The sequence below is a fragment of the Myodes glareolus genome, chromosome 13, assembly GCF_982192425.1.
Source record: "Myodes glareolus chromosome 13, mMyoGla1.1, whole genome shotgun sequence".
Lineage (NCBI taxonomy): Eukaryota > Metazoa > Chordata > Mammalia > Rodentia > Cricetidae > Myodes > Myodes glareolus.
The window spans coordinates 34,667,133-34,688,848 of NC_142038.1; the positions used below are offsets into that span (position 1 = coordinate 34,667,133).

Sequence of the window (21,716 nt, forward strand, 5' to 3'; positions counted from 1 at the left end):
GGCTTTTGTGCTGACCTAGGCAAACCGTGCCAACTTTCACCGAGACTGCTGCTGCACCCCATTCAGCTAAACCAACCTTACAAGCCTGGGGAATGTGACCGCATAGCCTCAAAGTGACTAGTGCCCGCTCTAGTTCCAAGACATTCACTGCCTCTAAGGAACAGTAAGTGGACAAGATAGAAGTGATTGCTTAAAAGTGTGGTGGCTAGACAGTGCCTGTCCCTCAGCCGCACTTAGCTGCCTCCAAATCGATAGTTCAGGAAACAGGATTATGAAGTTGCTCAAGGAAACTTGAGTTTCTTCCTTAGATTAGTGCAGAATAGCATTTGGAAGAAACCGTGGGACACTCAGATGTGATGTAACTCTGACCAGCCAGCCAGCGGCTTCTTGAGTTTACACTAAGTAAACAGTTGCTTCCACTCACTTTGCGCTTGAGGACAGGGGGCATTTCAACTTAAATTCTACAGAGGGAGATGAACCCTAAATCATAGAGAAAGTGCTCTTGCTTCTTCCTTCTCTTCTTTGTTTTGCTTTTTTGAGACGGGGTTTCTCAGTGTAACATAACACCTCTGGCTGTCCTGGAAATCGCTATGTAGACCAGGCTGCCCTCTAATTCACAGAGCCCCGCCTGCCTCTGCCTCCCATGTGTCACCACTGCCCCGCAGTGACCGTCTGGATTCTTGCCTGCTGTGGACTTGTAAGGTCCTCCACATCCGCATCTGAAGAGGCATTCTCCCTACCCAGCACCTACAGCCCCAGGATATCACCTCTTACCTGTAGCCACTGGCACCTCCTGATAGAATTCAACAATCCTGTGGTCCCTGGTGGTGCTGTAGATTGTTTTAGCCCCCTGGCAAGTGTCATATTGTATTGTGTGATTTCTCACCCTTTTTTCTGGGTAAATTTTAATTTCTATTCAAGAGTACAATTGCCTTAAAAGAAAATGTGTTATCGTGGGCTGTGATGGACCTGGCCTTTAATTCCAGAACTAGGGAGGCAGAAGCAAGCAGATATCTGTGAGGTCCAGGACAGCCAGGACTACACAGTGAGACCGTGTTTAAAAAAAAAAATGTATTAGAGCCAATGGGATGGCTCAGTGGGTCTAGGTGGCTTGCTGCCAAGCCTGATGAACTCCTAGATTCAATCCCTGGAACCTACATGATGGCAAGAGCGAACCAAATGCCACCAATTGCCCTTTGACTTCCAACACCCACTCCCCCTTCATCCCCCCCCCCCCCACACACAGCAAATAAATAAATGTATTATTCTCCCTGGTCTCGTTTTGTTTTTTGTTGTTTGTTTGTTTGGTTTTGGTTTTTCGAGACAGTTTCTCTGTAGCTTTTGGAGCCTGTCCTGGAACTAGCCCTTGTTTGACACAAGCTAGAATCGAAGGAGAAGAGGAGCTCTGTCAGATTACCAGGGGAGAAGTCTGTGGGGCGTTTTTGATTGCTAATTGATAGCACTGTGGGCAGTGCCACCCCTGGGTGTGTGGTCCTGGGTGGTATAAGGAAGCAAACAGACAAGCCATGGGAGAGCAAGCCAGTAAGCAGCTGTCTTCCGCGTTCCTGGTCTCTGCTTCAGTTCCTGCCTCCAGGTTCCTGCTCTTGAGTTCCTGCCATGACTTCCCTTCTCAATGGATTACAACTGTGAGCTGAAAGAAACCGTTTCCTCTTCAAATTGCTTTTGATCAGTGTTTTAACAGGGCAATAGAAACCGAGCCAAGACACTTTTCTGTGGTACTATATCTGGTGCGTATTTTTCTAGAATCTAAGTACTTATACAAAACAAGTGGAACAGAGCAGGCCCTGTGTTTAAGCGGCATGTCATGTCCCAGGGAGGAAGCGCTGTGTGCAGCCATTTGCAGTGGAACTTGTAAAGTTAGAAAGTCAGTGGTGTTTCTGGATTGTTGCATTTGGATATCTTTGCTTTCTGCTTGTTTCTGTAATCAGACTGTTTGTTTCTTAAAGCACAATCTCAGTATATAGCCCAGGCTACTGCAAACTCAAAATCCTCTTGCCTGGCCTTCTTGTTGTGTGACAGGGGTTGTAGATTTGCACCCCACCACACACACACACACATACATAGGATACTTCCACTTACCAAGAGGGATATTCAATCTCCTCCCTTCTCCCCACTCCCACCCACTTTTTCCTTTTTCCTTAATTCTGTAGCTAAAACTCAGGCTCTTTACTGAAGAAGAATGGAAAGTGGGCACCTTTGTCTCCTTCCTGATCTTTGAGGAAATGCATCAGGTTTTCGACACTAAGTATAAAGTGGACCGTAGGTTTAGGATGTGTAACCTTTACTGTGTTGAGGTATGTCTGATCATTGTTATTCAGGGCTTTTGTCATGAAGGAACGTCAAAGACCTTTTCTGTGTCCATTGGAATGACCTAGTGATCTGTGTCTGATTTGCATATGCTGAAGCATTCTCTTCTCCCAGATTAAACCAGCATCATTGTAGTGCATACCTTTTTTTTTTTTAATGTATTGTGGTGAATTCAGTTTACAGGTATTTTATAAAGAATTTTTGTATCTATGTCCATCAGGGATAGTGGTCTTCAGTTTTTTTCTTCTTTTCTCACCTCGTTTGGGTCTCAGGATAATGACAGGAGGCGTGTTTGTTTGCTTGTTTGTTTTGGGTGAGGTGGGAAGCAGAGTGTCCTGTGGCCAAGGTTAGCCTGGGTGGGTATCAGGAGTTCAAGGTCATTCTTAGCCACCCAGGCTTGGCCAGCCAGGTCTGGCCTATCTAGTTTGCTTGCAGAGGTCTTTCATAGGTGGAATGAGTTAGATGGTTTGTCTTAGTTTCTTTTCTTCCTTCCCTTTCCAACCCACGGGACAGCTGGGGGAGTTTAGTGTTTGCTGTTTTTTAAAGGTGCCCTAGAATTCTTTGTCAGGAAACTATGACTGCTTCTACCATGCTGCATGTTATGGATGTATTTAACATGGATCCTCTTGCTTGAGTTTTGGTAGGTCATATGTGTCTATAAACAGACTCATTATTTCTAGATTTCCCATGCTTTCAGAGTATCAGTTTTCAAAGTACTTCCTAGTGACCCTCTGGGGTTGATGCCTCCTCCCCCCTTTTCTAATTTTGTTAATTCAAGCCTTCTCTTTCTTTTGATCATTTGGGCAAGGTTTGGTCAATCTTGTCTTTTTCCACAAAACTTTATTTTTCTTTGTTTTATTTGCTTTGAATTGTTCTTTTAGTGTCCATCCCTTAATTTCTAGATGGGTCCTTATAATTTTGTTTAATACTACTTTGGGTTGTATCTCATTCTTGTTCTTCTAAAACATCATCAAATTATTTATGTGAGATCTCTGGGGTTTTTCTTTTACATGCAGATGTGTGGCGTGTATACACATGTGCAAGTGTGTGGATGTATATATCTATGTGCATGTGTCCACATGTATGTAAAAAATTGAAATTGAATTGCAGTATGATGTTTTTTAAACACTCTCCACCTTTATTTTCTGTGTTGTAATCTCAGGAGCTCTCCAGTCCCAGATGGTCTAGCCAGCTTGCTCTGACCATCCTCTGCCTCCTGGGTGTTGGGCTTACAGGCAACCACCATTCCCACCTGGCTTTTATGTGGGGTTAGGAATTCTATCCAGTCAAGCATTGGCCTGCTAAGCCTTTCTATGCTCTTTAATAGAAGCACTCACAGCTCTGAACTTTCTTCTTTGCTGTTTCCTACATGTTCTGATAAGGTATGCTTTTTATTTTCATTCAGTTGTAGCAATTTTTAAATTTCTCCTCTGATTTCTCCAATCCAAAGTGGTTTGTTAAGTCTCCATGTAGTTGCTATTTTAATATTATATCCTTCTGGAATCTTTGATGAAGTTGAAGAATGGTTAGTTATAGTTAATAGTTTTCCTTTGTTATTATAAAAGACAAAATAAATCTAAATATTGTAAATGTAATTCTTACTTGATACCTGTTACTATGTTAAGGCCTTTCTTTTTTGTTTAAACAGAAAAAGGGGAAATGGTGTAGGAGGTCCTTCTTCTCTTTGTGTGTTGCTTTCATTGGTTGAATAAAGAGACTGCCTTGGCCTTTTGACAGGACAGCAGCTTAGATAGGCAGAGTAGACAGAACAGAATTCTGGGAGAAAGGGGGCAGAGACAGAGAGCCACCCACCATGAAGCTGCCAGGTCAGACATGCTGAATCTTTCCTGGTAAGCCACGAGCTCGTGGTGACATACAGATTATTAGAAATGGGTTGAATCAAGATGTGAGAGTTAGCCAATAAGAGGCTAGAACTAATGGGCCAGGCAGTGTTTAAATAAATACAATTCGTGTGTTGTTATTTCAGGGTATGAACTATCCAGGCGGCCGGGAGCTGGGCGGTGGGAAGTAGCCCACCGCTCCCTTTACAACATTCTGTGTTCCCCTTGCCATTACATTCTAGGTCTGATCCACTTTAATCAAGCAAGGTACAATGTTTTTTCTTTATTCCTACTGGCCTTATATCGTAAAGTGTGACCATTTCAGAGAGTTCTGAAGAGAAGAATGTGCATTCTGTGTCTTCTGGAAATACCCATTAAGTCTATTTGATCTATTACGTCAAATGTTGATGACATTTATCAGCTCTTAGTTTTGATGACCTGTCTATTGACTAGATAAAGGTACTGAAGTCAGCCACTATTATTGTATCAGGACCTTTCTGTCTTTTTATGTCTGGCTGTGTGTATGAAACTAGGACCTTCACACGCTCAACAAGACAAACGACAGCCTACAGAATGGGAAAAGATCTTCACTAACCCCACACCAGACAGAGGTCTGATCTCCAAAATATACAAAGAACTCAAGAAATTGGACACCAAAAGAACACATAATGCAATTTAAAAAATGGAGTACAGACCTAAACAGAGAACTCTCAATAGGGGAATCTAAAATGGCTGAAAGACACTTAAGGAAATGTTCAACATCCTTAGTCATCAGAGAAATGCAAATTAAAACAACTCTGAGATTCCATCTTACACCTGTAAGAATGGCCAAGATCAAAAACACTGATGAAAACTTATGTTGGAGAGGTTGTGGGGAAAAGGGAACAATTCTGCATTGCTGGTGGGAATGCAAACTGGTATAACCCATTTGGATGTCAGTGTGGCAATTTCTCAGAAAATTAGGAAAAAACCTTCCTCAGAACCCAGTAATATTACTTTTGGGTAGATATCCAAAGGATGCTCAATCATGCCACAAGGACATGTGCTCAGCTGTGTTCATAGTAGCATTGTTTGTCATAGCCAGAACCTGGAGACAACCTAAATGCCCCTCGACCAAAGAATGGATAAGGAAAATGTGGTACATTTACACAATGGCGTACTACACAGCAGAAAAAAAATAACGGCATCTTGAATTTTGCAGGAAAATGGATGGAGCTAGAAAACATTATTTTGAGTGAGGTAACCTAGACCCAGAAAGACAATTATCACATGTACTCACTCATAGGTGGTTTTCAAACATAAAATAAAGAAAGCCAGCCTACAAACCACAATCCGAGAGAACTTAGACAACAATGAGGACACTAAGAGAGATTTACAAAGATCTAACCTACATGGGAAGTAGAAAGTAGAAAAAGACAAGATCTCCTGAGTAAATTGGGAGCATGGGTACCTTGAGGGAGAGTTGAAGAGGGGAAGGAGAGGCAGGGAGGGGAGCAGAGAAAAATGTAGAGCTCAATAAATGTCAATAAAAAATTAAAATAAAAACATTAATCTTCTGGGGGGTAGTGGAATGCTAAGGGATAAACCCAGGACTTTATCCCCCCCAAAAAAAAGAAAGAAGGAGGGAAGGAATGAAGGAAGGAAGGAAGGAAGGAAGGAAGGAAGGAAGGAAGGAAGGAAGGAAAGAAGAAATTAGGACCTTTGATGTTCAGTGCCTATATACTCAGAATTATTCTATATCCAGCCAGGAAGTGGATTTTCCTTTTATTAATATGTTGTGCTATCTTTGTCTCTTTGAATTAATTTTGGCTTAAGTTAATTCCATCCGTTATAAAAATGAAGGGAGCCAGTTCTAATGGAAATCTACTTACTGCCACCCTTAACACTCCCTTTCTTCGGGCATCTTTGCCAGGAAGGTTTATGTGTTTGGAGGCAACACAAAGTTGGATCTTGTTTCTTAATCCTGTGTCTTTTGTTTTGTTTTTCAAACAGGGTCTTGCTCTAAGTCTTGTTATGTTGTCTACGGCAGTCCCTCTACTTTAGTCTCCTGGGTGCTGGGATTACAGGGATCACCATCCCTTCTAATCTGTGTTGTCTTTTGAACTCCTGGACCTCAAAGAGATCTGCCTACCTCTGCCTCTCAACTGACATGATTAAAGGCCTGCGCTACCGCACCCTGTCGTAATGACACCAGGACACACTGGCACAAGTCAGACCTAGCTTCATGTCCTCCAGTACTTCATTCTCCAGATGTCCAAAATGTTCTAAAGCAAGAAGACAATTTTAACATGTTTGCTTGTGGAGCAATAGTCCCTGGAGAACTGCCAAGGAAACAGCACTGAGACCTCTGGCCTGTCCTCTCAGAGGTCTCCTCCCCTCCCCTTCCCTTTCCACCCCTTCCCTTCCTTTTTGAAATGGAATCTCATTATTCAGTGCAGGCTGGTCTCAGACTGGCAGTCTTCCCACCACAGCATCCCCCCTGGTGGGATCAGGACTTAGCCATAATTTACTGTCTCTTTCCCCTCTGCTCAGCCTTTGCTTCCATAGCACAAGGGTAGGCCTGCAGGCCTTGCCATAGGGTTTTTCTGGCAGGAGTCATATGAAGACAACCAGACACTTAGCAGACATTCCTAATATACTAATCCTAGCCTTACTTTTTCTTCTCTGGGGTGGGGGGGGGGCAAATCTCACATGGTCCTGAAGTCCAGTCTAAAGTCTGGCTAGTTCTCTACTACAAGCTGTGGACTCAGGTATTAGGCCCTGGCTCAGCTATCTAAAGACTTTTGGCCCTGGGCTGATCTGTGCTTCCCAGAGGGCACTCTGTTTTATTTCTGTGGGCCGTGCTTTCCCTGTGTGTGGAAAGTTCCCTTCCAGCTAGTAGCGAGAATAACTCCACCCACACACTGCTCTGGAATCTCAGCAGTCCCCTCTCAAGGGAGGCCCCATGGACAACACATCTCAGACCTCAGACACCACAGTGCCCTGCCGCCAGCTCTGGTTCCAGGTGCTCGGGGCTCAATGTGTGAGGTGGGTGACAGAGTTGGTGGCTACCAGAGAAAGCCAGCAAGCTCACTGCCCACCTGCGTGTTGTCCTTTCATGGAATTTATTCTTTCCAGTGTTCTGCTGACTGAGACTTTCTTCTGTGTGTACAGTCATCGCTGCAGTGCTGGCTCCATAGTCTTGAATCGCTTTAGTTTGCACTTGTCATTTTTCGTTATTTTGTTGAAACAGATCGCACTGTGTAGCCCTGGGTGATTTACTGTATAGACTAGGAGAGTAAACTCTGCTCATCCTGCCCTGATACATGGTGTAGTAATAAGGAGCAGTGGGCTGTGTCCCGCCACCCAGCTCCCGGCTAGCTTTATCCAAAATAATTGGGTGGAAACTGTATTCTTTTAAACATTGCCTGGTCCATTAGTTCTCCAGCCCTTATTGGCTAACTCTCATATCTTGACTAACCCATATCTAATAATCTGTATGTCATCACGAGTTCATGGCTTACCAGGAGGATTCTAACCTATGTCCATCTTGGGCAGGAGAAGCATGGCGTTTGACTCACTTCCCTTCTTCCCAGCATTCTGTTCTGTCTATTCCACCTATCTATGTTCTGACCTATCAGGCCAAGCAGTTTCTTTATTTTGGTTTTTCGAGACAGGGTTTCTCTGTGGCTTTGGAGCCTGTCCTGGAACTAGCTCTTGTAGACTAGGCCAGGCTGGCCTCGAACTCACAGAGATCCGCCTGCCTCTGCCTCCCGAGTGCTGGGATTAAAGGCGTGCGCCACCACCGCCCGGCTTAAGCAGTTTCTTTATTAATTAACCAATGAAAGCAGCAGAAATATAGAAGACCCACCTACATCACACATGGGGATGACAAACATGTCCTACTGCACAAAACATCTTCATTTCTCTCACTGGAGCCTTCCTTCCTTTTTCTTTGAGGTAGGGCTCCTGTAGACTGGCCCCAGCCCTGAACTTGCTGCCTCTAAGCATGGACTACAACCTCTTTCTTCTATCCATCCCCTTCTCCTGCCAGGTGCTTGGGACTGAACCCAGGGCCTCAAAGGCAAGAACTCTACCGTGAGGTTCTGTCCCCAGGCCTCTCTTAGTGTTTCCAACAGCTTTCCCCTCATAATGATCAAAAGGGTACTAAATAAATTCAACCATGTGTTTTAGATTTTGCTTTCTGATAGCTGAAGAAAATGACACTTGTGTGTGTGGATGTTTTGCTTCATTGTATTTTTGTTTTTGAGAAAGGGTCTTCCTGTAGAACCCTGGCTCCCCTGGAATTTCCTATGTAGACCAGGCTGACCTTAAACTCACAGAGATCCTACTGCCTCTGCCTCTTGGCATGGTTTCTGTAGATGGAAGTTTCTGTCCTACCTGGTCCCGCAGCCTGAGTTCAGTCCCAAAGAAACACACAGAGGCTTATGTTAATTATAAACTGGTTGGCTTATTAGCTCAGGCTAATTATTACCTAGCTCTTAAACCTTAAATTAACTTATAATTCTTGTCTATGTTTAGCCACATGGCTTGGTACTTTTTCTCAGTGAGGCATTCTCATCTTGATTCCTCTGCGTCTGACTGGTGACTGTGTCTCTGCCTTTCCTCTTCCCAGAATTCTCTTAGTCTGGTTGCCCTGCCTATATTTACTGCCTGGATACTAAAATACTGATAGTCAATCAGTATTTTATTAAACTAATATAAGCAACAAATCTTTACAGTGTACAAGAGCATTATTCCACAGCATTTCCCCTTTTCTCTTTTCATAACAAGAACTATGAATCTAATCTCTTTTGTTTAGCTTTTTTTCCTGACCATTATCCATAACTTATAACCAACACTCTAAACAAAGACAAACATCCATAATCCATTTTTTTGGGGGGGGGAATGTGGGCGTAGTTTTTCAGGCTACTTCCTGCTGATTAGGGGTGTTGGTAATCTTATGGGATCCAAAGAAAATTTAGGATTCGGGTCAAGTCCTGACTGGAGTATTCTGTGAAGCTGGATCATCTCAGAGCAGTCATGAAGTTGTTCTGAATGCAGAACTCATAAGCAGCTGCAATAGAGGTGCTCTGAAACATTGGATAATCTGGGCCATCCATTCCCATTGGAGATATTTCAGGGGGCATTCCTTGATCAAACTTGATTTTTCTTAACCCAGGATGAATCCACAGCCTCTCATTTCCTGTGGAAACAAAAGCAAAACCTCTTTTCCGAAGTAACATACCTTTTGACTTAATTTTTGAATTCAAGGCATTTTCAAAATATATAGGTTGGATGAATCCAGAAGCACTTATAATCAAGTATCTTTTAGCAGTTATTGCTCCTTCCTCAGCAGTCAAACAATTCAAAACAACCCAGTAACATACAGTATCCAGAATCTCTGTGTATTTTCCATCTTTATGTGGCTTTTTTTTTTTTTACTCTATCTCTTTTATCTTTAATTTTTGGTTTTTTTTGAGACAGGGTTTCTCTGTGTATCTTTGGCTGTCCTAGAACATACTCTGTAGACCAGACTGCTTTGAATGCACAGAGATCTGCCTTCCTCTGCCTCCCAAATGCTGGGATTAAAGGTGTGCCACCACACCTGATTTTTTTAAGGACTTTATCATTTTTCTTTTCTCTCCCAAACCTATGTATATTTTTGAACACACTATAAACTGTTTATAGAGTTTTTTCCCCCCATCAGAATCTGTCTTTACCAAATATCTCTATTTTTTGTAGAGCACAAGTCTTTGACCTTCTAAGCAACAAGGTTAGGATTAAAGCTGTGGCTTTGGTGGCTGGCTCCACCCCATTCCTTAGCTTCTTGAGAGTCTAGCTTCATGGCACAGGTACTGGTAGAAGCCACATTCATTGCCACAACTCTGTGGAGTTTCTAAGTCTATCCTACCACCAAGAAGCCTGATGCCAGCTGTCATAAACACCACTGAAGTGTTTGGTAGCAGAGCCTCTTAAAAGAGCTTCAAGACTTTGATGCTATTGCTGAATCAGGAAGCCTCTCTTAAAGGAGCCACGCCTCTGCTTGCTGGCAGCAGAGCCTACCAGAGAGAAGATGGTTACCAAGAAGCTGCGCTTGACTCTGTGCCTAAGCCGCTGCCTCCTCCTCCTCCTCCTTCTTCTTTCTTCTTTTTTTAAAAGCTTTTTTCAGGCTTAATATGGGATTCCTGGAGGCAGGATCACCATTTTGGACTGAGGTAGAGGTTAAGAGCCAGTGGCTGGCTGTTTTGCTTTTCTGATCTTCTCTGGGTTTTTATTAATCATGCTACAGGCTTCATTGTATATTCATGATTTCCAAACTCTAACACGTAATACTCCTCCATTGTTCTCACCTCTGTCTTTTTAAACACCTGTTATCCAACGTTTTGGCAGCTGATTTTCTTTTTTGATACCTTTGGTAATGGTTGTCATCTCTTGCTTTACTGAGATAATACAGTCTTTCATGTTCAAATTCCTGTGGTTTCCCTTTTCCTTTCCAAGTCAGTCCATCTCCCTTTCCTGTACTCAGAGGAACGCTCCATTTCTTTGGGGGGCTCTTTCCATCCACCTAATATTCTCTGACCTTCACTCAGCCATCACGTTTACGCAGCAGCCACGTGGACTGTAACGTGAATGGGTGGAAGAAATACACTTGCCAACTTTTATTTCCGTCGCCCTCAACAAGCTCTGCTGCTGGGCTCCAGCCTCGCCAGCCCTGTCGGGATGACTGCTTTGTCACTGGTGCCTCTCACCTGCTCATTTCCTTCCTCCATTGGTATTCAGCTGAGCCCACGATAGAGTCAAAGTTCTTTCACTGTCTGGAAAACAAATTCTTTTCCTCAGCAACTACCTCCATTTCTCTTGCCCTTCTTTGGCTCTGAACCTCGGGCTACACAGGTTAGGCAAGTACTCCACCACTGAACCTATGTCCCCAGCCCCTCATTTTTAACTTGAAGTAAGCCTAGTTGCTCAGGCTGGCTTTGAACCTGTGGTGGTCACGCCTTGACTTCTGGAGCGGCTGGGACTTCAGATTTGCAGGGGGACTCCAGGCTTCTGTAAAGGCCTACTAACAACACTCTCTAAGCACACAGGCTTTTCTGCAGTGGCGGTAATTCTAAACTTTTACTAAGTGGGTAGAAAATGGTTTTGATCACAACCATGTTTTTCACACCTGTTTTCTTATCCTACATAGCAGATCTCCTGGCTGTGATCTTTCTGTTGGCTGTGACAAGGAACTTGAACCTAAAACAATTTGGGGAGGAAAGGGTTTAACTGACTTATACTTTGACTTGTACTTTGTTCAGACTGGGGTAAGTGCTCAATAAATACTTGTTGAATATGTAGTAATACATATCAGGCATTTGCTATTGCTAGGGCATTCCTGCCAGGTAAGGGACGCTTCCTATTTTACAGATGAAAAGATTAAGTCTTAGAGATACAGAACTTGTTCAAGCTCTCTGTAGATTCATGAAGCAAGAGTTAATGTACCTGGATTTCACGTAGCCTGTGTTTCTTTTTTCTTTATTTGTGTGTGTGTGTGTGTGTGTGTGTGTGTGTGTGTGTGTGTTTGTAGGTGCCCAAGGAAGCCAAAATAATATATCATGTGCCCTGGAGTTGGAGTTAAAGGCACTTGTGAGCTGTATAACCTGGGTGCTGGGATCTGAACTCAGGTTCTTTGCAAGCACATGAAATGCTCCTATGCTAGGCCATCTCTCCGGGCCCCAAGATTGCGTTCCTAACCACTCTATTATGTTGTTTGAGCTGTAACACACTGTGCTCTACAAGAACCAAGAACCTGGTCATTCCTTAAGAAATCTACAGAGTAGTCCAGGCAATCTGGCCACACAAATGGGATGTGAGCTACACACCAACTGAACAATCTAAATGAGCAGAGTTCTCAGTCTTTGTAGAAACCTCCAGACCCTTTCCCTTCTTCCCTTGCTGGATGTCTCGGGTTCTAAGAAATACTTCTAACTGAAATTTAAAACCCAAAGTCTAGTTTAAAAGTTTACTGTCAAACATGTACATGCATACATGTACACCCATAAACACATACTACATACATATTCAATGAGAACACTCTGAGTAGAGAACTAGAGTAAACATAGATTAAAATCAATGATTTGACTATGGAGCAATAAGAAGGCAATTAGGTAAGTTTGTATTTAGTTTTATTAAAGTTACATATATAAGTTTAAAATAGAACATTTCCCCCTTCAAAGTATTCATTTAGAATAGTTTATCATGTTAAGTGACATTAGTAAAAATAAGTTCTGTTTATTAACAAATAGGTAAACGCAGGTGTAGTGGTACATACCTGTAATCCCAGATTTGGGGAGGCTGAGGCAGGAAGGTCACCTTGAGTTTCAGTTTGATGCTGTCCTGGCTACATAGTGAGTTTTAGGCCAGACTGGGCTAGAGAATGAGGCCCTGTCACAAATAAACCAAAACCGAGTGGGTAGCTTCAACTGGATGTGTCTGTAATTAAAAACTCCCCGTTTTTCCCAATTAGAAAATACTTAAGAGCATTTGTCTTCAGTACATTTTTAGAAGCATGTAATAAAAGAGAAAAATAAGCATTCAAAATTCCATGTGCATTGAAGAATTAGACAGTAAGCCACAACTTCCCTGTTGACTACAGTCATCTGTTCTTAGCAGCTTTTGAAGCAACAGTGTGAAGAAACAGGTCCTGGGTCCCAGAGGACTTACTAGAACATCTGACACTTAGAACAGGAATCTGGAAGAGCTTACCACATAACAAGAAAAAAAATGTTTGCACATAGTTAACACACAAATTTAAGAGGAAGCATAGTCCAGCCACGATTTAAGGTCCCAAATCACTTATCCGCAATGAGAACTGGGCAGCCTACATCTCCTGGCAGTCTGGTGGTAGGCACCACTCACAGTAGCTGTTGAGTACCCAGTATGTATACACACACACACATACACACACACACACACACACACACACACATGAGCTGCACCTGACTGGAGGATAACCTGGAATCCTTTATTCCCAGTCAGCTTCTTCACTGGATTCAGGATGCCAATTAGCTCCCTGCTGCACGGCTGTTATTCCTATACACATTGTCTAAACCCATGCTGGCCACATCCTAGCCAGCAGCCCACGTGATAACTGATAGCCGTGGCTAACGATGTGATGACAGAATAAAATCCACACCAGATATCAAAGCCTTGATGCAGAAGACAACACAAAGCATCTCAACAACACTCAGTATACTGGGCCACATATTAAAATAGTTTGTAGATCTGAATTAAATATTAATCTTACCCGTTACTATTCACTTTTTAAAAGTCTGGATATAGAAAATATGATCCTTTTCGTTTCCATGTTTGGTCTCCGTTATTTCTTAGCCTGGTTCTTTACTGAAAAGGTTGGGCATGATCCTTTCCATTGTGGATTTTAGGTAAGGGATGGCAATTCTATTTGGTCTTTTATCTGTACTTTGAAACAAAGACAAGTTGCACATATTTCTATTTTCCTAGTTTCAGGTTTCATGTGTACGAGTGTTCTGCCTGCATGTGTGCTCTCCTGTGTATATGTGTGCACCATATACATACCTGATACCCAAGGAGGTCAGAGCGGTGTTAGATCCCATGGAGCTGGAGGTATTGATGGTTGTGAGCCATCATTTGGGTGCTGGGAACTGAATCTGGGTCTTTTGTAAGAGCAGAAAACACTCTTAACTGCTGAGCCATCTTTCAAGCACTGCCATACACACTTCTTTAAAAACTTTTAAAATTATGTGTGCAGGTGAAGTGGCTGGTGGAGTGCAGGAGTGTCAGAGCCCTGAAGCTGAAGGTATTTATAGGCAGCTGGGAACTGTGCTGCAGGTGCTGGGAACTGAATTTGGGCCTGCTCAAATTGGACCAAACACTCTCAAGCCATGAGCTATCTCTCTATTCCCTTTGTAAGATCAAAAATAATGTTTCGAAATTCCATCATATGGTTTTTAACTGTATGTGGATATCAGACATGAAAATGTCTCCATGTCCCTAAGTTGGTGACTGGGCTTCCTTGTCACTTCTTACAACCACCCTTGTTCAAATAGGCGGAGCTTGCTCAACCCGTCTGTGATACTACTATCGGCTGTCTCCCTGATCCAGATGAGCACATGACTGCCCACGTGGGGAACCTTGACAAGAAAAGTAAAGTTGCAATGTAGCTTAGTCACAGCTCTTATTGGGACAGAAATAGGAACGTTCCTGTAATTCTTTCAGGAATCTGAATTAAGAAATTAGTTGGAAGAGATAGTCAACATATTTAGACAATGAGGGAAATGTAAATTAAAACTACACTGAAATTCTGTCTCACTGTGGTCAGCATGGTTAACAAGAAAACTAGCATCAACTGCTGCTGGTTGCATGTGTACCCTTCTGCAGTTGGTAATGTATGGAAATCATTATGGTTACTTAAAAACCTAAAATGAGAATGACCAAACAATCCAGCTCTACCACCCCTGAACAGATACATCGGCAGCATACAATACATACAAGTGAATACTCTTATTTATCCTAGCAATAATCACACTACACAAATTAGTTAACCAGCCCAGGTACCCACTGATGGGTGAAGGAAGAAAGACAATGTGGTATAAACAGAACACAGTATTATTCATACAGGAAGGAAGATGAATTTGTGCTGCTTGCAGGAAAATGGATAGAGCTGGAGAGCATCATGATAAGTGAACTGTCGGACCGTATAAATACAGATATTCTCTGGCATTCAAAATTGAGATGGAAAATGACATGAGCAGAGAAGGGAGAATGTTGTGTATTTGGGAATGAGAACAGGAAGATGGGACATGGGGGTGAAACATGATCAACATGTATGAAAATGTCACAATGAGAACATTTTATACAATGCATGCAGTAAAAATCAAAAAACGACAACAAAAAACCCTTAAAGTGAAAAGTCATTTCATTTCTTTTCTGTAATTCTTCTGGTTTCCTTCCTTTTGAGAAGGCCAATTTCATTCAGAAGCTTGTTCTACATTTAAAACCACAAGTGAAACATTTCATACTCAGAGGCTTTATTAGGACAAGGCCATGAAGAAAGGGAAGAGTAATGGTGAGAAAGTATTTTGAAATTAATGTAAATCTTTGCCCACAAACAACATATAACAGGGCATGTTATAGTCCTGGCTGCCTTTGAACTGTATAACCAGATACGGTCTTGAACTTCTGAGTCTCCTGTCTCCACCTGATGAGTTCTCTGCCACCTTACCCAATTCATGGGGTGCTGGGATCAGACCTAAGGCTCTATGCATCCAAGGGCAACCCCTAACAGATATCCATATCAGTATGTAAAATACAAGCTGAATGGTTGAAAATAGTTTTAAAAACTGAAATTCAAAACCCTTTTGGCTAGGGCTGTAGCTCAGTGATAGAAAGCTAACTTGCCAAGCATGTGAGACCCTGAATTTGATTCCCTGCAATTAAAAAGAGAGAGAGAGAGAGAGAAGTGGGGGAATCTTTAAGACTGGATCTTGACCAGATGCTGGGATTTCAGGTGCGTGTTATCACAACACCAGGCTGAGATACTGTACTTTTGTGTTAGAAATCAAGGTTACAAGCTGGGCATAGCGGCACTTGTCTATCTTAGCACTTGAGGCACACACAAAAATTGGTCCAGGGTCAGCCTCAGCTACACAGGAAATGATGTCAACCTGGGCTACATAACACCATCTAAAGCAGAATGTCATGTGACATGCCTTTACTCCCAGGCCAGACAGGGCTATATATAAAGTCAGACTCTGTTCCAAAACAAAATGTCTGAAAGCGGGGGCAAGGTGGCTCAGCGATTAAGGCAACTTGCCGCTAAGACTGATGACACAAATTGATTCCCAGACCCCACACTGTGGAAAGTTGTCCTCCACCTCCACAAGTGCTGTGACGCACTCATACCCACACCCAAATACCTCAACGAAAATATAAAAACTTTCTACTTTACTTTATTAAGACTACTATCTTTGATTTGAAAATTTCCTTTTTTCCTTCTTTTTGTGAGGGAGATGAGTTGGTAGGTAGGGTCTGGCTTCAAACTTGAAGCAATTCTCCTGCCTGTGTGTGCTCTAATTCCAGGTCTGTGCTATTGCTCCTGGCTAGGATCCGATTTGCTAATCAGATCACCTTCACTTAATACATGTATACATAACTTAAAAAAATGTTAAGTATAGTGAAGCTTGAATATTTTAAATAAGATATGTAAGAAAAATCTTCAAGAAGCAAGAATTTTATTAATTTATATTTTTAAAGATTTTATTTTTTAATTGTGTATCTGTGTGTGGGTATGTGCACATGAACACATGTCCTCAGAGACTAAAGATGTTGGGTCGCCCTGGAGCTGCCAAACCTTGGTACTGAAAGCCAAACTCAGGTCCTCTTGAACCAGTGCTCTTGATTGATGAGCCATCCGTTCTAATCCTTTATTTATACTTATTTATTATGTGTACACTGTTTTGTCTGCACGTACACCTGCATGTCAGAAGAGGATAGTACTCATTATAGATGGTTGGGAGCCATCATGTGGTTGCTAGAAATTGAACCCAGGTCCTTTGGCAGAACAGACAGTGCTCTTAACTGCCGAGCCATCTCTCCAGCCCTTATACTTTTTCTTAAAAATTTTCCTTTAATTTTTTTTTCAATATAAGAGATGTATATGGGTGTTGTAAACTAAGTAATTCCACAATGCAGGCAACTGAGGCAGGAGGACCACAAGTTTGAGGTCAGCTTGAATATATAAAAAGATACTGTCTCTCTCGCACACACACATGCTTTTTTTAATATTAAAAAAGATGTAAGTGGCATGTATAATATAGCCCCTAAGTGACAGAAGACTGGATTCACAACTCAAGTCAATCTGTTTACTGTATTGTTGTCTTGGTCTTTTTTCAAAGTTAAGATTTAGACAAAAGAACCATGATTTTAAATCAATACAACTCTTTTATTCATTTGGAAAAAACATTTTAAATTTATGTGTATGGGTGCTTTGCCTGCATGTGTATCTGTGCATCACCTCATGCCAGAGGCCAGAAGAGGGTGTTGGATCCTCTGGAACGTGAGTTACAGATGGTTGTGAGCAGTTACACGGGCGCAGGAACTGAACCCAGGTCCGCTGGGAAAGCAGCAGCCAGCACTCTTAACCGCAGAGCCATCTCTCCAGCCCCAGGAACAAACTTTAGAATTGTCAGCAGGAGGTAAGATCAATAATAAGTAATCACTGTTAAAATGCTGAGGTTTCTAACACACTAATAGTAAATGTGGGCCGGAGGAATTAAGCTTTGGTCAGTTTCTCCCCCGCCCTCCCCCCACTTCAGAACAGCTGCAACAGCTTGTAAGAGACTCTCAAGAGTAGACTGCTAGCCAGCTGTGCTGGAGAACCACTCGGGGATCTCTGAGTTCAAGGCCAATCTGGTCAATGTGGTGAGTTCCAGGCCAGGAAGGGCTACATAGTGAGACACTGTCTTTTATTATTATTATCATTATTATTATTTATTATGTGTACAGTGTTCTGCCTGCATGTACACCTGCAAGCCAGAAGAGGACATCAGACTTCATTACAGATGGTTGTGAGCCACTATGTGGTTGCTGGGAATTGAGCTCAGGACCTTTTGGAAGAGCAGTCAGTGATCTTATTAACCTCTGAGTCATTTCTCCAGTCCGCTTTGGTTATTTTCTAAAGCTTCATCAAAACTGAAAATACTCAAATTATTTGGAATTATTGAGTATTCTAATAATGAAAACCTGGATCTGAATAAAACCTTAACTATTTCTAAACCACATGTTTGGAATTACAACAACTAAGGACATACTACTAGGCCTTCATTCAACGGAAACTAACTATTCCCAACAGGTTTTTCTTCTTTGTTGTTTAACATTTATTTACTTTTAAATTATATTTGTGTGCAGGAGGCATGCATGCAACAGTCATGTGGTCAGAGAACAACTTTTGGGAGTCTGTTCTATCAGGTAGGGATCAACATAGGTAGGGTCAACCTTGGTGGCAGGTGCCCTAACCTGTTGAGCCATCTCACTGGCCCGTAGGTTCGATATTTATGGTAGAAGACAGCTGATATGTTACTACAAATTATTAATTTCTCAATGCTATTTTCAATGTAAGCAGCGATGTAAGGTTTCATTCTTTCTCTGTAGTTTTCTTAAAAAGCAAACATGACTTCTAGGACTGATTTTCCTGTTCAGTTCATTGAGCCTTTACTATCTTACAATGTGGTAGGCAGTCTCCTGGGTTCTAAGAGTCTCATGTGAACAGCCCCCACAGTGGTATTGATATTTCAACTGAAACCTTTACTCCAGACATGGTGAGACACTTCATATACCCAGTAAGACACAGGGGAGATATGGTCAAGGAGTTCCAGAAAGGCTGCCTTTGTGTGCATGCCTTTGACAGATTGGGAGGGGGTGGAAGTGAGAGAGACTTTGTAGATAGGACTAGCCTCAAACACATGATCCTGCCTCAGCCTCTCAAGTGCTGGGACTAGATATGTGCCACCATGCCCAACTCAAACAGATGTTTTTAGTAAGAATACTTGGGGTTTTTTTTCCTATTGTTTTTGAGATAACTCTATAACCAGGTTGGCCTCAGTCCCCCAAGCAGTAGCATTACAGGTCTATGCCACCACACTCAGCTTAAGAAGACCTAGTAAAAACTAAAAATGAGGAGAGCCAAAGGCACCACACGTATTTAGAAGGCAACTCTCCACAAACAAGTGTCAAGAGAACCCAGCTATGATTTATATGTAACCCAAAGTCATTCAGCATATGCAAAGTGGCGAGGTGGTGGTGCTGAAAGTCTGCTGACCCGCCGGAAGCTCTAGTGCCAACTATTCCGGCATGCTTAGAATACCAATGAACAAGCACAAGACAGTGGGGGTCAGCCAGGTACTTCAGTGTTTAGCTGGAAGATGCTACAAACCAGCCCACCATTTCAGGATCCTGTGATGTTGACAATTATTGGCCACATGAGCAGTATGTTGAACATGGAATCTTAGAGAAGTCCAAAGGATTGGGTCACCGTCCTCCCTCCACGCACCCCTCCTTTCCCTCATGCTTTGGCTTTGTAGATGGCCAAAAACAAAGAATGCAGTCTGATTGGTCAATTTTACACACCTCTATAACAGTCTATTTCTGTTACCTGACTGGGGAACATGAATGATGGCAGTCATAACTTATAACTTCATCATCACTAAGCACTGAATACCAGTCATCCAAACAGGACAGGCAGGAACTGCGAGAAGGCTGCCAATGACACAGCACATGTCATTTTCCTTCAGATTTGTGTTTGCTGTCCTTGGTGTCTTGTCTTGGTGTTTTAATATGGTACCAATTCTATGTCAATCATGACTACATTTGACCTACTTTTAGTTTGAAATAGAAACAGAGGCAACAATAAAATATTTGAAGATAATCATGAGTTAAAAAAAAAGAAAAAAAGAAATACATGACACATATGACTGAAACACAGAAACCATCCTTTGACTTTCTAGCCCAGACTGGCTTTGAACCTGCAATGATCCATTTATTCCAGATCTTCCAAGTACTGGGATTACAGGCATGATTGCATGCCCGATCTGTCCTGACTCTTAAATTGGGCATTTATAATATTCTCTTCTTTACCTAAAATGAAAAGATAACTGCTCCCTGATTTATGGTTGTTTTATAAGCCAATTTATAAACTCATTTAGCTATTCAATGTAAAAACTTGGCATTTCCTATCAGTTAAAACATTTAAGGAATGGCAGTATTAACTATATTTATATATTTAGAAGTATTTCCTCTTATTAAAAAGATCCCTAACATGTTTACTCAAATAATTTATTACTAATATTTCACAAGTAATATCATTTTATTACTATAATCACAAAATCATAATTTCTGTACAGGAATGTATAAGTGAACATTAATCAATACATTTGCTAATTTGCTTCACAATGAGGGTAAACATAATACAGAACATAAAAGAAAAAAGATTGTAAAATTTTCTGGCCTTGCAGTGCACTTTTTAGTGCAATTATTTAAGACACAATAGTGTTCAATTCAGCAAATACTGCAGAATGTCATGCCACAGTCCACTGAATTCAAAGAGGGTCAGGACATGCAGCTGTGATAAAATGTCAGCGCATATGTCTTTATATATAAAAAAACCACATGTAATTCATAAAATATATAGTGGTTTATTTAGATGGTTTCTAGATGATCTCACTGAGGAATCCAATGTCTCCTTAATCAGGGATAACGTTATCGCTAGGCAATGGCTTTAGCTTCAGGTAGGAATGCCTCCCAGTACTTTATCAGCTGTGGGCGATAATAAAAAGATAATTTCATTATATTTTTGTCATTTTAGTGCATATATTCTTTATTAAAAAATATACATAAACAGCTAACTCTAATTTAGTCTTTTTAATTTATATATGTATATAACTGGATGTACTAATGGGGACCACCTGTTCTTACTCGTTTGGGAAACCTTAAGCTTCAGGTTTTCATGCCTCAGACACCCCAGTACTGGGATTATGGGTGCAGAACCACACCTCGCCTGTGTGTGGGTTTTGCTTTGTTTTTCAATGGCCTGTCTGAAAGAAGACAGGCTTTCTCTCTTCTGTGTAGAATTCTCTGGCCCTGGTTTTGTGGCAGTCCTTCTGCCTGTGCCTCATTGTGCTGGATTATGGGTGTTCATCACGAAGTCTGACTACATATGGTTCTTAAATGGATCATTTCCTCACCAGATGTCTTATCAACAGAATTAATATATAACCTATTTAAACATTACTCCTAGCTAATTACAGATTCCACTGTAAAAAACATAGTATTTATTTTTACACTTCTTAGATATATGCAAAATTATACAGAAACATAATATTATTAGTTAAAAACTGACCATTTCCAACATAAAGCAATGTCATACCCAAATTTCTAGGATATACACATTTTATATTATTGCTAGTTAAGAGGACAAGAATAAAGGAAGAAAAAAAGTCAGTATTGAGTAACAAAGAAAAACAGCAACTGGAAAACTAGCTTCCAGTTCCTGGGTCATTTAGAAAACAGACTGACCATATACTAAAAAGTTAAATTAAAACAACTTCTTTGGAAATAGATTTATCTGATTTACGTTGTTTGGTTGGTTTGGGGTTTTTGTTATTGTTGTTTGGTTTTTGATTTTTTTGAAGATAGGGTTTCTTTGTGTAGGCCTGGCAGTCCTTAAACTTAAAGATCCACCTGCCCTGTCCCTAGAGTGCTAGGATTAAAGGGGTGTGCCACCACTACCTAGCAGTTCCATTTTTAAAAATCTAACTTTATTAGTTCATTTGAAAGTTATGTTATGTAGTCCAGGTTAGCCTGAAACTCACTCTGCAGACCAGGTTCTCCCGAGGGTGCACTCCCCTTCTAAGTGCTGGGATCACAGGTTTGCACCACTGGGCCTGGCTTGAATTTGAAGATATACTATATTATATATACAGGTTTCTATTTCTGAACATTTTAAAACTAATTGGAAGAATTATTCCTATTAAAGACACTAAATTAATT

General features: G+C 41.5%; 1 protein-coding gene across 3 annotated transcripts in view; it reads right to left on the bottom strand.

Moving 5' to 3' along the window:
* Positions 1-20,015: 20,015 nt before the first annotated feature.
* Snx2 (sorting nexin 2) overlaps positions 20,016-21,716 on the bottom strand; it is a 42,741-nt gene continuing 41,040 nt past the window's right edge. For all 3 annotated transcript variants that reach the window (XM_048419181.3, XM_048419183.3, XM_085699866.2), the window contains one exon: positions 20,016-20,483. In XM_048419181.3, coding sequence (XP_048275138.1) covers positions 20,433-20,483 — 51 coding nt within the window. In that variant the 3' untranslated portion in view covers positions 20,016-20,432. The remainder of the gene's footprint in view (positions 20,484-21,716) is intronic.